Source organism: Balaenoptera ricei, chromosome 15 (genome assembly GCF_028023285.1).
Source record: "Balaenoptera ricei isolate mBalRic1 chromosome 15, mBalRic1.hap2, whole genome shotgun sequence".
Taxonomy (NCBI): Eukaryota; Metazoa; Chordata; class Mammalia; order Artiodactyla; family Balaenopteridae; genus Balaenoptera; species Balaenoptera ricei.
In genome coordinates this window covers 24,060,499-24,078,150 of record NC_082653.1, presented here as the reverse complement: position 1 = coordinate 24,078,150, position 17,652 = coordinate 24,060,499, and the positions used below count along the sequence as shown (strand labels likewise).

Genomic DNA, 17,652 nt, shown 5'->3' with positions numbered 1-17,652 from the left:
ATCCCACATGCCACAGAGCAACTAAGCCCATGCGCCACAACTACTGAGCCCACGTGTCACAACTACTGAAGCCCACATGCCTACAGCCCATGCTCTGCAACAAGAGAAACCACCACAATGAGAAGCCCGCACACCGCAACAAAGAGTAGCCCCTGCTCGCTGCAAGTAGAGAAAAGCCTGTGCGCAGCAACGTAGACCCAATGCAGCCAAAAATAAATAAATTAATTAATTTTTTTAAAAGACTTTAAAAATGGTCCACATCAAAAAAATCTTTAAAAAAAAAAAACTACAATGAGATTATCCTCTCACACCCATTAAGATGGCCACTATAAAAAAAAAAAAGAAAGAAAGAAAATAAGTGTTGGAGAAGATGTGGAGAAATTGAAACCCTTGTGCTTTGTTGGTAGAAATGTAAAATGGTGCAGCTGCTATGGAAAACAGGATGGCGGTTACTCAAAAAATTAAACACAGAATTACAATATGATCCAACAATTCTACTTCTTAGCACATACCCAAAAGAAGTAACAACAGGGACTAGAACAAATATTTGTACACCCATGTTCATGGCAGCACTATTTGGCAATAGCCAAAAGGTGGAGGCAACCAAAGTGCCCATCAACAGATGAATGGATAAATGAAATGTAGTATATGCATACAACAGAATATTATTCAGCCTTAAAAAAAAGGAAATTCTGTCATGCTACAACATGGATGAACTTTGAGGACATTATGTTAAGTGAAATAAGCCAGTCACAAAAGAACAAACACTGTATGATTCCACTTATATGAGGTACCTAGAGTAGTCAAAATCATAAAGACAGAAAGAATGGTGGTTGCCCAGGGCTGGGTAGAGTGGGGCATAGGGATTTATCTTTTAATAGGTACAGAGTTTCAATTTTTGAAGATGAAAAGAGTTCTTTGGATGATGGTGGTGATGGCAGCACAACAATGTGAATGTACTTAATACCACTGAACTGTACACTTAAAATTGGTTGAAATGGTAAATTATGTTATGCATATTCTACTACAATTTTTTTTAAACTCCAGTGTGGCTTTCTGCAATTTATACTACTATCAAAGAAAAGTAAAAATTATTACCAATGTCAAAACAGCTCATAAAACCATAAAAAAGTCCCAGTGCACTGCTCAAATGTCCAGTTCCTCTGCTAGATCTACTCAGCAATAGCAGTGTTTCAGTTTACTCCTCCTTCCCAAACCCATCCTTAGAGAAGCGTAAAAACTGGTCAAAAAGACAGAAAGAGGAAGAAATAAGGGGAGACTAATGAGAATGTTTCAGGAATACTACTTCTCAGTGGTTCAATTTTCTTGTCTGCAAAATGGGGGAATAATAGTGCCTACCTTTTCAAACGGCTGTCGTAAGGATTTAGCAAGTTCACACACATAAAGTATTTAAGAGTGCTTACCACATGGTAAGTGCCCTATAAATGTTACCTATCAATATTATTGCTAGAGAAATCTCAACATTTTTGTTTCAACTACAACTTATATTTCAGCTCTCTCTCCTGAACACCAAATATCCAGCTGCAAAAACAAAAACCAACAACAACAACAAAACACAAACAAAAAAACCCCAAAAACTCCAGCTAGATTTTCTCAGTGAAGAACACTGCTATTAACTCAGTCATCCTAGGCTGACCTGGGACAAGCTGTTAGACTCTTCCCTCTTCCTCATCCTTAACATCTAATCTCTCATCAAGCTCTGTAGACCTCAATACCTCTTGCAACCATCCCTTCTTCTGTAACCACACTGTCCATCTCCCACTTAGTACAGGCCTTCCTCACTTCTTCCAGGATTACTTTAGTTTCTGACTGGCCTTGGGGACTCTAATCTCAGCCCTCTCTGACTGATCCATCTATTACATCCATCCCTGTTACAAGGATCTATTAGAACAAAAATCTATGTTTTTTGTTTACTATGTTGACTTTTTTTTTTACTTTTTTATACTAATTAAAAATTTTAAATTTCAATTTAAAAATGAGAGAAGGAACAAAGTGTTCCCCTGATCAATGGTGGCTGGAAGCAGGGAGAGCAATACAAGGATTGCAAAAGGGCGCAAAGAAATTTTGGGGAGTGACGGATATGTTCCTTATTTTTATTATGATTATGACTTTTCAGGTGTATACCTGTGTCAAAACTTATCAAATTATACAATTAAATAAGTGTGATTTACTGTACATCAATTATTCCTCAATTTTAAAAATTTAAATAAGAAAAAAAACAAGAGTAAATGCATCAAAAAAACCTTTAAAAATAAATCTTCCCTTCGTTTAAAATACTTCAATGGCTGCCCTCTGCCTCAAGATAAATCTCCAACCCCTAACTATGACATGCAAGGCAATGTCTCCTCTACTGCCATTTCCCCACAAGTGCCCCTGAGTCCAGCCAGAGAGATTTACTTAGAGCGCCTTTGTTGTCTAGCATAGTAGCATAAGCTAATGCTTCTCCTCTATTTCCTTTCCCGTATTCCCCATCTAATGCTCCCTCATTTAGTTTAAGTATCTAAATGCTTGTCCTCAGGCTGGGTTAGGTGCCTTTCTACTCTGCTACCATAGCACCTAGTTAAGACTTCTATCACAGCATTTCAAGAATTGTTATCAGTAGTTTTCTTTTCTGTCTCTGCTATTAGATTATAAACATGAGAATAAGTCCTATGTTTTTCATCCTCAGTCCCTTGGAGAGTTCCTAGAATGCAGTAAACACTCAAAATAGTCGCTGAATTAAAAGGAAGGGAAAAGAAGCATTTAAAATGTCACTTGTATCAATTGATTCTCTCATCAACCCTATCAAACTTACCCTTAAGAAAATCTGAGGCTCAGAGAAGTTAGGTGATTTGCTTAAGGCTATACCCATAGTAAGTAATGGAGCCAAGCTTTCAAACAAGGCTCTTCTGACTCCTAGATAGGTGCATTTTCCTGTATTTGTGAATTCCTCACAGTGCCTAACCCTAATGCCTCTTCAGCATAGGTGATCAATAAATATCTGCTACTTTCATGTTTACTGTAACTCTCTAGTCCTAAGGGAGTTTCTGTTGCTTTGTCACACATTACAACATGATAAGAAGACTTCAAAGAATTACAGTATACAGTATAAAGTGAAAGTGACTTCCCTTACCTAATCTTGCTTTCTACCTAAAAAGATGAATAGTAAGGTATAAATGGGGGGTAGAAAAAGATTCAACTAATAGAAGGCAGTTAGAAAGGTGGTTTCACTGCATGCTACCAACTAAGAAGAAATGATCCTGTAACCATCCACACGCTCAGTGGCATGCTCAGCTGGGGCAGCCACTAACTTCCAAGACAGGTCAAGGTATTCATTTCAGATCTACGGCCCAATAAAATTCTCATCTTTCCCCCCCAAAATGTCTATCTTAAAAACACCTAGGGGGCTTCCCTGGTGGCACAGTGGTTGAGAATCTGCCTGCCAGTGCAGGGGACACGGGTTCAAGCCCTGGTCTGGGAAGATCCCACATGCCGCGGAGCGACTCGGCCCGTGAGCCACAATTGCTGAGCCTGCGCGTCTGGAGCCTGTGCTCCGCAATGAGAGGCCGCGATAGTGAGAGGCCCGCGAGGCCCGCACACCGCGATGAAGAGTGGCCCCCACTTGCCGCAACTAGAGAAAGCCCTCGCACAGAAACGAAGACCCAACACAGCCATAAATAAATAAATAAATAAATTTTTTAAAAAAAGAAAAAGAAGACAATTTCAGTTTCAGACCCGATTATTAAAAAACAAAAAACAAAAAACCTAGGATGGGACTTGCCTGGTAGCACAGTGGTTAAGAATCTGCCTGCCAATGCAGGGGACATGGGTTCAATCCCTGGTCTGGGAAGATCCCACATGTCGCAGAGCAACTAAGCCTGTGCACCACAACTACAGAGCCTGTGCTTTAGAGTCCACGAGCCACAACTACTGAGCCCACGTGCCACAACTACTGAAGCGCGAGCACCTAGAGCCTGTGCTCAGCAACAAGAGAAGCCAATGTAGTGACAAGCCTGTGCATCACAACAAAGAGTAGGCCCTGCTCACAACTAGAGAAAGCCCGCACGCAGCAACGAAGACTCAACGCAGCCAAAAATAAATAAATTAATTAAAAAAAAAAAAAAGCAACACACATCTAGGAGGCGGACTTCCCTGGTGGTTCAGTGGTTAAGAATCCACCTTCCAATGCAGGGGACACAGGTTCAATTCCTGGTCGAGGAACTAAGATCCCACATGCAGCAGGGCACCTAAACCCATGCGCCGCAGCTACTGAGTACGCGAGCCACAACTAGAGAGAAGCCTGCGCACCGCAACTAAGACCCAACACAGCCAAAAAAATAATAATGATAAAAATAAATAAATTGGGACTTCCCTGGTGGCGCAGTGGTTGAGAATCCGCCTGCCAATGCAGGGGACACGGTTCGATCCCTGGTCCGGGAGGATCCCACATGCCGCAGAGCAAATAAGCCCGTGTGCCACAACTACTGAGCCTGCATGCCACAACTACTGAAGCCCACGCGCTTAGAGCCCGTGCTCCGCAACAAGAGAAGCCACCGCAATGAGAGGCCCGCGCACCGCAACAAAGAGTGGCCCCCGCTCGCCACAACTAGAGAGAGCCCGTGCGCAGCAACGAAGACCCAAAGCAGCCAAAAATAAAATAAATAAAATAAAATAAAATAAATTTATTAAAAATAAATAAATAAATAAATAAATAAATAAATTTTTTTTAAAAAAACAAAACACTTAGGAGGGAATTCCCTGGTGGTCCAGTGGTTAGGACTCTGCGCTTCCACTGCCAGGGGCCTGGGCTCGATTCCTGGTCAGGGAACTAAGATCCCACAAGCCGAGCACCATGGCCAAAAAAAAACACTTAGGACATCCTAGTTGCCATTTCCTCAGCAGTCCTCAGATCTGAATCAGTTCCTGCCCTGGCATCAACAATTACTTCACCAAGTGACTTTCTGTAGGTTACAGGAGCTACTCTTCAAAAAAACTTTTACTACGCAACAATAGAGGGCACTGCACTTTGCTAGGCTGACAAGGTATACAAGAAGTAAAATCACAGGCCGTGTATGCCACATATGAAAAGATTAGACACAAATATTTCTAATATCACAACTCAAAAGAAAGCTAGAGGCAGGAATACACAGTGTCTGCTACGAAAACAATCTCCTTGACCCAGTTTTTGAAAGACTTGTTAAATTATAAACTCTACTATCCCTCCATGATTAGGACCCAAGCTCTGTATCCTCCTAACTTTTGTTCTCTTTAATTTCTATAAGTCAGAGTCAGCTAGAAGTTCAGGATTGAATCACAAGAGGTGCAGCAGCTTCCCATATGGGTGTTAATTAGTCGAGTAGTTCTTCGTCACTTATCTCATTCCTTCAACAAATCTTTATTGAACACCTATGATGTGCCAGACACTGTGCTAGGCAGAGTGAAAACGACAGATATGACCCCAGTTCTCGTGCAGCTTTCACTCTAATAGCCTTTAAGAGTATTCCACTTAACTATACAGTTAATAATTAATCTACTGATCTCTGAAACAAACCCAAAGAACGTCAGAATCCCAAAGACCTGCAGATTTACGTCCTCGCTTTGCCCATAGGTACTCTGAAGCCCAAAAGTGACTTGCCCAAGGTCACCCTGAGCATTAGTGACAGAACAGGAACTAGAACCCGGGTCTCCCGAAACTACAATCAGTGCCCCAGGCGCTGCCTCTCTCCCTGAGGGGAAGGAGTCACAGGTGGTGACCAAGGAAAAGCAAGCTTCGTCAAATTTATATCTGACGTCAGTCTCACGCCTTCTCCAAAGAGGGGGAAGCCACGGCCAAACCGAGGGTCGGGGGAAGTGGGAAGCTGCCTCAGTTTCCCCGCAGAAATGCGGCCGCGCAGCCTCGCTACCGCACAGGCTCCGCTCCTGCACTTCCGTCCAGTTGCTCCCGCCCCGCCCTCTCCGACTCCAACCCGGAGGCCCGGTGGGCGACAGCACAAAAATCACTCCTTCACTCACAAGCACTCGCACCAGCAACGCCATGTTTCTCGACAACCATTTCCGGGTGAAAGGTGGGCTTCCGGAGTCCCCGCTACAACCACCCCTCCTCTAGGTCGTCTTTTCGCCGGCGGATGCCCGGCAACGGCAGCGCAGGCGCACAGAGGTCGCTGCGCACACGAGCGCGCGCTTCCGCCGCTGTGCCCGAGGAGGCAGGGCCTGGGGCGCGGCCGGACGGTCGGGACGCGCGCGCGCCTCCCGCTCTCTTTAGACTCCGCCAGACACGTCATAGAGGCTCAAGTCATCGCAACACCTGTCCTCTTTGACCTCTGCCTCGGGCTTTTCATAGCTCTTTCATTAACCTACCTCACCCAGCCTCACTCTTCAGCACCACCTTGTCGGAGTCCCTCTTTCCCAGACTCTGTCCCCACAAGGATTCCCCCCTTTTCACCGATGGTTGAAAAGAACAGAATCCTGGGAGAATCCTAGCACTTCAGGACTCCCTAAGGGACTTCCCTGGTGGTGCAGTGGTTAAGAACCCGCCTGCCAATGCAGGGGACGAAAGTTCGAGCCCTGGTCCTGGAAGATCCCATATGCCGCGGAGCAACTAAGCCCGTGCGCCACAACTACTGAGCCTGCGAGCCATAACTACTGACCCCACGCACCTAGAGCCCGTGCTCCGCAACAAGAGAAGCCACTGCAATGCGAAGCCCATGCACCGCAATGAAGAGCAGCCCCTGCTCGCCCGCAACTAGAGAAAGCCCGTGCGCAGCAATGAAGACCAAACCCAGACAATAACTGGAAAAAAAAAAAAAAGGACTCTCTAAAACGAGCCTGAGAAAGAGTAGGAGGAGGAACACAGGGCATGGCTGAGTCCTGAAATTCAGGGGAAGAGGGTGGTCACATGCTGACCTGAGACCTGAAGAAGGAACTTTAGGGGTTTCTGGTTGGTTGGTTGTGACTGGGAGCATCTTTGAGTATTGATAGGAAATTATTATAAAGATGAAGATAGAGAAGAAAGAATCAAAGACGCAAAGAGTTTCCACAGGAGGTTGGGAGAGAATGGCCTTGGCTAGAAGACCTCTTGCATTCATTGTATCCCAAGAACAGTAGAGGAGAGAAGGTGTCAGTGCTCCTGGGTGACTTGGAGCAGAAGGGCAGGGTGCTGAAGGACTCCCTTCCCTTTCATTCAGTCAACATAGACCCACTGAATGGTCACTATGTGCTGGACACAGACAGGTGTGGATACTGGCTTCCTGAAGCTCATAGACCTGGGGGTGGGAGGGAGAGGCTGGAGGTGCTGTGTCACAAAAGTCTAGTAAGCCGATGAAAAAAATAAAATAGTTAAAAATTGTGGTAAGTGCTATAAAGGGAACAACAAAGAGCTAAACTAGAGAATAACATGCGGGGACTTCCCTGGTGGCACAGTGGATAGGACCCTGCCCTCCCAATGCAGGGGGCCCTGGTTCAATCCCTGGTCAGGGAACTAGATCCCACATACATGCCGCAACTAAGAGTTCACATGCCACAACTAAGGAGCCCGCCTGCAGCAACTAAGACCCAGCGCAACCAAATTAAAAATAATAATAATAATAACATGGGAAGGAAACTACCCTTTAGAAACTACCCTTTAGATGCTTTGCACTCAAGTGGACAGCTTATGTGTTTGGTATAGAAAACTGTGGTGTAGCGCTCCCACACATAAGTTAGGACAAGTGGCATCACATATTAAAAAGGGAGATTTCCCGGCTTCCCTGGTGGCGCAGTAGTTAAGAATCCGCCTGCCAATGCAGGGCACACGGGTTCGATCCCTAGTCCGGGAAGATCCCACATGCCGTGGAGCAACTAAGCCCGTGCGCCACAACTACTGAGCCTGTGCTCTAGAGCTCGTGAGCCACAACTACGGAAGCCTGCGTGCCTAGAGACCGTGCTCTGCAACAAGAGAAGCCACTGCAATGAGAAGCCCACTCACCACAATGAAGAGTAGTCCCCGCTCGCCACAACTAGAGAAAGCCCACACACAGCAACAAAGACCCAATGCCGCCAAAAATAAATAAATAAATAAATTTATTTTTAAAAGGGGGGGGGGCACTGCCCTTCCTACAGCTACTGAGCCTGTGCTCTAGAGCCCGCAAGCCACAACTACTGAGCCTGCGTGCCGCAACTACTGAATGAAGCCCATGCGCCTAGAGCCCGTGCTCCGCAACAAGAGAAGCCACCTCAACAAGAAGCCCGCGCACCACAACGAAGAGTAGCTCCCGCTCACCGCAACTGGAGAAAGCCCACAGGCAGCAATGAAAACCCAATACAGGGCTTCCCTGGTGGCGCAGTGGTTGAGAATCTGCCTGCCAATGCAGGGGACACGGGTTCGAGCCCTGGTCTGGGAAGATCCCACATGCCGTGGAGCAACTAAGCCTGTGTGCAACTACTGAGCCTGCGTTCTGGAGCCTGTGAGCCACAACCACTGAGCCCGTGAGCCACAACTACTGAGCCCGTGAGCCACAACAACTGAGCCCACATGCCACAACTACTGAGCGTGCGCATCTGGAGCCTGTGCTCCGCAACAACAGAGGCCGCGATAGTGAGAGGCCCGCGCACCGTGATGAAGAGTGGCCTCCGCTTGCCACAAGTAGAGAAAGCCCTCGGACAGAAACGAAGACCCAACACAGCCAAAAATAAATTAATTAATTAATTTTTTCTAAAAAATGCAGCCAAAAATAAATAACTAAATTTATTTATTTTTTTTTTAAAAAAACTACTTATCTGGGGCTTCCCTGGTGGCGCAGTGGTTGGGAATCTGCCTGCCAATGCAGGGGACACAGGTTCGAGCCCTGGTCTGGGAAGATCCCACATGCTGCGGTGCAACTGGGCCCGTGAGCCACAATTACTGAGCCTGCGCGTCTGGAGCCTGTGCTCCGCAACAAGAGAGGCCGCGATAGTGGGAGGCCAGCGCACCGCGATGAAGAGTGGCCCCCACTTGCCGCAACTAGAGAAAGCCCTTGCACAGAAACGAAGACCCAACACAGCCATAAATAAATTTAAAAAAAAAAAAACAAAAAAAAAACTACCTATCTATAAAAAAAAAGGGGAGGTAAGAGCAATATTCTTGTTAATCAGATTCAAGAAGCAAATGTGATACAAAAACTGTGCAAATTTAAGACCAAGTAAATAATTCACACAAGAGATGATGAACTAAGATGTTGGGAACAAGAGAAAAGATTGAAAAGATTGATCTTTAATTTCCTTTCTGATGGCTTCTATTTTCTCTGTTAACTTGGCAGGAAAGTTTTTCTACTCAGGGGAAGGCAGATGGTATGAGATTATAGTTTAGAAGAAGGAGAAAGTTTAAAGTTTAACAGAGAATGAAAGAAAAAGGGGCCAGTGAAATATGGAGAATCTAGTTGAAGCTGGTAACTCTCCACTTTATAAATTTTAATTTATTAATTAATTTTAAATTAAAAAGTGATTTATGATTACACTGTATTTTCTAAAAATTAGCATGTTACAGATAAAGTTAAAGTCCCTTTTTACCATCACCTTGAATCCCAACCTTCCACCCTCTCTAAAATTGAATTTCCTTTCAGATCTTTTTTAATGCTTTCACATACATATACATTTTCCCTTAGAAAATATGTCTTTCTGGTTGGTGTGGGTTTTCTTTTTTTTCCTTTTTTTTTTTTAACTTAATTGACAGCATAGTTTTGTTTTATTTTGCTGCTTCCTTCTTTTTACTAGTTTCTTTTTAAAATTCTATATATGTTGTTCTATATAGATCCAGTTCATTTCCTTTTAACAGCTGTTTTATCATATGATATATATGGCATACAGTTTGTTTCTTTTTGTTGTTGTTCTTATGACCAATGTTTCCATGAATATTCTTATACACTTAAGAGCAAAAATTTTAATGGCATCAATCTATCTCTGTGTGATTTTTCTTCAAAATCATTAGCTAGCTTGGGATTAGCAGAGGAGAGAGTTGATAGTTGGAGTCAGTAAAGGATTGTTTTTCCAGGCCGTGGAATAGATGTCATCAGTGCAGAGAAGGTGATGATATTGTCAAGAAAAAGGTTCAAGGGCATTCCCTGGCAGTCCAGTGGTTAGGACTCGGTGCTTTCACTGCCGGGGGTCTGGGTTCAATCTCTGGTTGGGGAACTAAGATCCTGCAAGCCGTGTGGCACAGCCAAAAAAAAAAAAAAAAAAAAGAAATGTGGGGGCTTCCCTGGTGGCACAGTGGTTGAGAATCTGCCTGCCAATGCAGGGAACACGGGTTCAAGCCCTGGTCTGGGAAGATCCCACATGCCGCGGAGCAACTAGGCCCGTGAGCCACAACTACTGAGCCTGCGCATCTGGAGCCTGTGCTCTGCAACAAGAGAGGCCACGATAGTGAGAGGCCCGCGCACCGCGATGAAGAGTGGCCCCTGCTTGCCGCAACTGGAGAAAGCCCTCGCACAGAAACAAAGACCCAACACAGCCAAAAATAAATAAATAAAAATAAAGAATTATTTAAAAACCAAACAAACAAAAAAAAAAACTGCAACCAAAAAATTTACCTTGAATATGTGTATACTTTAAAAAAAAAAAAAAAAGAAATGTGAATGAAATGAGAGAGTGACCCATGTAAATATCTTGGAAAAGAGCATGCTGGGCAGAGAGAACACAAGTGCAAAGGTCCCAACATGAGAGAATGCTTGGTGATTTCCAAGGAAGAGAAAGGAGGTTATCATGGCCTGGAGCCAAATGAATAAGGAAGAGTATGGTAAGAGATGAGGTTGACAAGGTGGCCCTAGAGGCCAGATCATGGGGGAGCTTGTTGGCCATGGTAAAGACTTTGGATCCTATTCTAAGTATGTGCTACTGTAGCTGTAGAAAATCACTAGAAGGAAACACAAGAAACTGGTAATAGTGGTTATGGCGGTTGATTCTGAAGAAGAGGGCTGGGAGACTAGGAGGTTAAGTCTGGAAAGGAGACATATTTTTTTCACTATAGATCCTTTTGCGCTGTTTGGAGTTTGTACCGTATCTATATAATTACCTTTAAAATTGAAAGAAAAGGGAATTCCCTGGTAGTCTAATGGTTAGGGCTCTGAGCTTCCACTGCCAGGGGCCCGGGTTTGATCCCTGGTCAGTGAACTAAGATCTTGCAAGCAGCACAGTGTGGCTGAAAAAATAATAATAATAAAATAAAATAAAATTGAAAGAAAAATATCCATATCATTCTCAAAACCTTATTCTGAAAAAAAAAATTTACTCATTGGTTTTATGGAAAATACAAAGAAGTAGAACTTGGTCCCTGCCCTCATGCATATTACAGTTGTGGAGGTATAGTACATATTCACAAAAATTTTAAAAGACAATGCAAAAGAATGAAATTGGACTCCTATTTCACACCATATGGACAATTAACTCAAAATGGATCATAGATCCAAATATAAGAGCTAAACTATAAAGCTCTTAGAAGAAAACATAAGAGTAAATCTTTGTGACCTTGTTTCAGGCAAAGCCTTCTTAGATAAAACATCCAAAGTACAAATAACAAAAGAAAAAAACAGATAAATTGGACTACATAAAAATGTAAACTTTTATGTTGCAAAAGATACCATCAAGAAAGTGAAAAGGTATAGAATGGGAGAAAATATTTGTAAATCACATATCTGATAAGGGACTTGTATCCAGAATATCCAAAGAAGTCTACAACTCAGTAATAAAAAAATAAACACCCAGTCAAAAATGGGCAAAGGATTTGAATAGACATCTCTCCAAAGAAGATATACAAATGGTCAAGAAGCTAATGAAAAGATGATCAACATTATTAGTCATTAGGGAAACACACACACACACACACATACACACAATGAGATACCACTTCACATGCCCACTAGATGGCTATAATCAAGCAGACATGCATTACAAAGTGCTGACAAGGATGTGGAAAAACTGGATCCCTCATACATTGATGTATGTATGATGTTTGGAAAACAGTCGGTTGTTCCTAAAAATGATAAACATAGAGTTACCATATGGCCCAGTGATTCCATTCCTAGGTATATATTTAAGAGAAATTAAAACATATGCCCACACAAAAATTTGTATATGGTTGTTCATCACAACATTATTCATAATAGCCAAAAACAACCTAAATATCCTTCAACTGATGAAATGGATAAATAAAATGTGATATATCCAGAAAATAGATTATTTCTCAGCAATAACAAGGAATGAACTACTGATACACTACAGTATGTCTGACCCTTGAAAACATTATGCTAAACGAAAGAAGTCAATCGCAAAAGGCTACATACTATATGAGTATGATTCCATTTCTATGAAGAGTCCAGCCGCCCATTCCCATGGCCAGTTCCTGAACCTCATCACCAGAATTGTTTTAATTACTTTAATTTATGCCATTCTGGGTTCTCACCGTCCTTTTTTTTTTTTTTTTTTTTGGCCACACCATGCGGCTTGCAGGATCTTAGTTCCCCGACCAGGGATCGAACCTGTGCCCCGTGCAGTGGAAGCACGGAGCCCTAACCACTGGACAGCCAGGGAGTTCCCTCAACATCCTACTCTTTAAGTGTCCATTCATTCCTAGTACACTTGTCATTTCTACCCCATTGAGACCTCCAGGCTTTTTATCTCTTCTCTTTACACAGTAGTCTGTCAACCCTCTCATCTCTCTCCTTCTATCTAGCTCAGATCATACAGTCTGTCACTTTAATTGCTTATCTCTTGCAATATAACTCCCTTGCTCAAATGTCTTTCTATCCCGGCCCCCCACCTGGAGAGACACCATGCCTGCATCTAGGTTATTGAGTACTATCGGAGAAAATAATGCAAGGAACATATTGGTACCATCAAATATGGATACCAACCTTTATTACGCTCAACTCTGCCCCCCTTCTCCAAAACTACTGTTTATAACTGTATTAGATTCCTAAGACTTCCATAACAACAACAACAACAAAAAATAAGCCAGGTGGCGTAAAACAATCGAAATGTATTGTCTCACAGTTCTGGAGATAAGTCCAAAATCAAGGTGTTGACAAGGATCACGCTCTATCTGAAGGCTCTAGGGGAGGAGGATCTTTCCTTGTCTCTTCCTAGCTTCTGGTCTTTGCCAGGAATCCTTGCTGTTTCTTGGTTTTTTTAACTCCAACCTCTGCCTCTGTCATCACATGTACTTCTCCTTTTGTGCCTATCTCGGTGTCTCTTCTCATCTTATAAGGACTCCACTCATACTGGATTAGAGCCCACCCTGATGACCTTATCTTAACTTGATTACATCTGTGAAGATCCTTTTTCCAGATAAGGTTATATTCATAGGTTAGGGGCAGGGGGGTTGGACTTTAACATATTTTTTTGAGGGACACAATTCAACCCATAACAGGAACCTGTTCCACGTTCCTTGACTCTGACCCCTTCTTACTGTCTCTGAACAGATAGCCTCACCTCCTGCTTCACAGAGAAGAAGAAATTAGAAGCCATCAGAAGGAAACTCAACTTCCCACCACCAAACTAACAAACCTGCTTGTATAGCGTGCATGTATCCTTTCTTCTTTATATCATTTCAATGGAAGAATTGCCGTTTTTCTTAGTTAAAGCTAATCTTGTAAGAGTTCTTCAAACTTGACGTGTCCAAAACTGACCTCATCATCTTCCTCTCAAAATCTGTCCTCCTTCTGTGTTCTCTCTTTTCATTGTTGTTGAATGACACACCGTCCGCCCAGTTGCTCAAGCAAAAAACCACAGGATTCACCCTTAACTCTGTTTCTCCCTTATTCTCTCCATCCCAACACTCCCCAAGTCCTGCTAAGAGAGCAGAACCACAGTTTCTTTGGGTTTGTACAGTACATGTCTATTAATAAAGCCCACACTTGTATTTGCACTTAGGCACCCACATTATATTCAGTTGATTCTACTGAGTTCACAGCTACCTACAACACTATCTCTTTCCCATCTGAAGTTGTGAAATCACACTTCATATCTTGTACTTGTATGGTTGGTTTCATGCATTCTGATGACTTTCCCCCCTGTTTTATTTCATTTCCTTTGTTCAGTCTATTATCTTACCATCTTAGCATCCTTTGGGATCTTTATTTTCTCTTTCATTCATGCATGGAACTTGAAGGCATGATCATTGCAAGATAAGAGACTTCATGTGAAGTGCTAAGCACAGTACCTGGTACATAATAAGCCCTTAAAAAACATTGTAGCTTTTATTATCACCCCAACATTCGGAACAGTATTGGGCCATAGAAGACCCTCAATAAATATTTACTGGTAAATAAATGAATAGATGGATCAAAGATGGATGGAATGAATGAATATCCTCTTTCCTGCATCCCAGGTCCATTAAATTTGATATTATTATCCCTCTTTTACAGTTAGAGAAACTAGAGAGGTTAAATAACTTGCTCAAAGTCACTCAGCTGGAAAGTGGTGGAACTAGAACTGGAACCCAGATCTGCTTGACTCCTAAGCGTATATGACTATTCTGCTTGACTCTGCTTCCTCACATTATATTCCGATCAAAAGAACTAATTGTGAAGTCAGAGGCTTCCCAAGGTTGTGTGTTCCAAGTCCTAGAAAAGCTGATTCTCCAGCTTGTGGCCCTGGGACACGGGGATGTGGAAGAGGCCAAGAGGTGGCATCAGAGCTTTGGGGGCCTCACTTCTTTCCTCTGCTATGGGCCTCCCATTTTCCCTGCCCTAAACTCTATGCTTAGCTATCTCTCCCTAGGAACTAACAATATTCTGTGTCCCCAAGGAGATACTTTAAGACCAGGGCGCCAAGCCCCGGGAAGATAATTCTACTACTTGCCAAGACTGGGGTCAGTGGAATTGGGGGTCCAGAAAAGTGGCAAGAGTGGTACAAAGAATACAGAGACCTGCAGGAGAACTGCAGTTACCTCTCTGGATTGTTAGCTTCTCATCTGTAAAAATAGGGGAGCAGAGGGTAATATTCCTTGCCCTGCGTGCTTTACAAGACTGTTTGAGGCACAATAATGATAACAGCTAACATTTGTTGAGTGCCACCTCTGTGCAAGCTACTGTGCTGAGTGTCTTTCATAACCTCACAGTTAGCCTTATGAAATAGGTACATCGTTTACCCTTCCCCCTCCCCTTTTTTTTCACAAATGAGGAAATCAAGGTTCATGGAATTAGGCGACTTGCCCAAGGCCTCTAACTCTAAGTGACAAATCTTGAAATTTGAAACTGGGCTGCCTTTTGAGCCCAGCAGAGCTGTGAGATCACAGCTGAGAGAGTGTTTGTGAACTCTAAAGAACGATATAAGCCTTGAACCCTTTGGCGCGAGAATGCCCTGTACAAGTATGCAGCCTGTTATGATTGGGACTGGAGGTGGGTGCCTGGTGGGAATAATTTTCCAAGGAGGCAGTTGAACAGATCAGATGGTTAGGATGGAAGGGCTGTTCCCACCCACAATGATCTGATTGGCTCCCCATAGTCTGGGTGGGAAATGGGGGCAGGTACAGAGTCTGAGTGGTTCTCTTGCGAAAGAGTGTTCTAGGACAGGTGGAGGGGGGAGAGGAAGCTCCTAGGATATCAAGCTGGAGCCACAACATTCAATTCAATGCCTGGGCCTCAGCAGGAAGAGCACCGTGGCTGAGAGTCCTTGAAGCTCTCTGATAGGGATAAGGCAGGGAGAGCTCCAATCTGTCAGACTTTCCAAGAAACTAGGGACGTACAGCCCAGGAAATCAGTGCGTGTAGGAGCCCGCCCCACCTGTGACCCCTTGGTCCCCTGCCTCTCTGCCCCTGGGTCTCCAGCCACCCTGTTTCTACACTGCTCTCCGTGTGTCCACAGCCCACTGCTTGGCCTCCCCGGGCACCTCCCTTCCAGGCTCACTCTCCTCTCACATACACCAGAACTCTGTCTGCCGTGCAGCTCCTTTGTTTACTTCCAGAGCTTGTGGGCCTGCCCCCAGCCAAACACAACGAAACTCGGCCAGGGAGGGCTAGGCTCCAGGCTCAGGCTGGCCCCTCAGGGACAGGGAATGGCCTCCAAGCCAGGGAGGTAGCTCGAAGGTATGCTGCCCCCCACCCTGGGCTCTTGCTTCAGGTCCTGACAACCCAGGTTTCAGGCCTAGAGGGAAGAAACACAGGATCTGCCCACAGCTGGGCAAGAATCCTTACTGTTGAAACAGCTTTGGCTAGGAGCCCTGGGAATCGAAGACCCAGATGTAGAGCAATGGGGGAAATTTTGAGGCCCCCTGGGTGGGAAGCTGAGGCCTAGGCTCTCTTCTGCTGGTCCTCCCTTTCTTCAGCCAGGCAGAACCTGGTCCTGAGCCCTTGGAACAAGGACTCAGGTGCCCAAATTTCCCTACCAGAAGGCTGTATTCCCCTCCCAAGAGTTCATGCCTCGCTCTTCCCCATAAGTTCTAGTGGAAAAGGGAAGTGGGCATTTAGTCTGGGCCAAGCCCCAAGCAGGAATGTGTCTGACATTGGTCCGTCTTAGGTCAGTAAGGTCAGTGGGGAGGTTACTAATGTATAATGTATAATTATGTATTTATATACGGTATACTATAAAGGGGAGGAGCTCCAGTTGTTTCTAGAGCTGGGGTGAAGGGGTGGAATGTGTGCCGAACTGGAGGGTAGCAGGTAAGATGAGATCACAGGTAAGATCATGTGAGGAACTGTGGTCAGTGGCAGAAAAGAGATGCCCCAATAGGGGAAGAGGAGATCATGGCAGCCCACGTTCCCCAGTGAGAGGTGGAGGGCCCTTTAAATGGTGACCAGTTGATTCTGTGCGTATGATATGGGGATGAGAGGGGACAGAGCAGACACTGGTGAATGAAGTGGGGATGACTTTAGAGGAAATGAAATCCCCAATTTCCCTCCCATTTAAGGGATCCATTTTGGAGACAACAAGCTTGACTAAGGAATGTCAAAAAGGAAACCTAACTCTGTTGCTAGGCCTCAGTGGAATAGATGGAGCTCTGGAAGAAAACCAGGAATGGGGTTAGAGGTAGCACTGGCCCTGCTCAGCCTGTGCTCTCTGTCCCATTCTGCTTCAGGCAGCCCGCCTCCCCTCTCTGGGTCCCCTGGGGTAAATAAGAAATCTGCCACAGTTTTAGGCATGGTTTTGTTTTTTATCTCATCAATGTACATTTTAATCTAACAGTCTAAGAGCCTCACACTCCTCACCCCTGCCCAAACCCACTCCCCCTCTTTCCCACCCCTGCCCAATCAGCATCCATCTGCCCCGGGGGCAGAAAGTCACCAAGCACAATGGTGATTCAAGGAGGAGGTGGCACCTGTGCCTCTCCCAAGGAGAGCCCTCCCTGGAGAGTCCAGAGGTCGAGAAGGTCCAGGTAAGGAGAGGTGGCGGGCTGAGTCTCAATGGAAAACAAGGCCTCCTGGGTCTCAGTTCCATTCAGAGTCTGTCTCCCTGGGCCTGTCCCTGCCAGTCAGAGCAGCAGAAGGGCAGAAATCCTCAGACAGGGGGACTTGTGGATAGAAAGAGACCTTCAGCCCAATTCCCACTCTGAGAGCGAACAAGGCTGTTCAAATCCCCTTTCACGCAGGCTGTGTAGATGCTCCTGGCTGTAGCTTCCCGACCCCTCTGTGATTCCAGGAGTGCGTGGAGGGGCTCTTGTGACCAGCATCCTGGGATGTACCACCCAGGAAGACAGAGGCCAGTGCTG

General features: G+C 44.6%; 1 protein-coding gene across 1 annotated transcript in view; it reads right to left on the bottom strand.

The window, feature by feature from the left end:
* The window catches only part of LOC132348993 (ubiquinol-cytochrome-c reductase complex assembly factor 1), a 92,271-nt gene extending 86,139 nt beyond the window's left edge, over positions 1-6,132 (bottom strand). The window contains exon 1 of the mRNA XM_059897057.1: positions 6,013-6,132. Coding sequence (XP_059753040.1) covers positions 6,013-6,036 — 24 coding nt within the window. The 5' untranslated portion in view covers positions 6,037-6,132. The remainder of the gene's footprint in view (positions 1-6,012) is intronic.
* Positions 6,133-17,652: the final 11,520 nt, after the last annotated feature.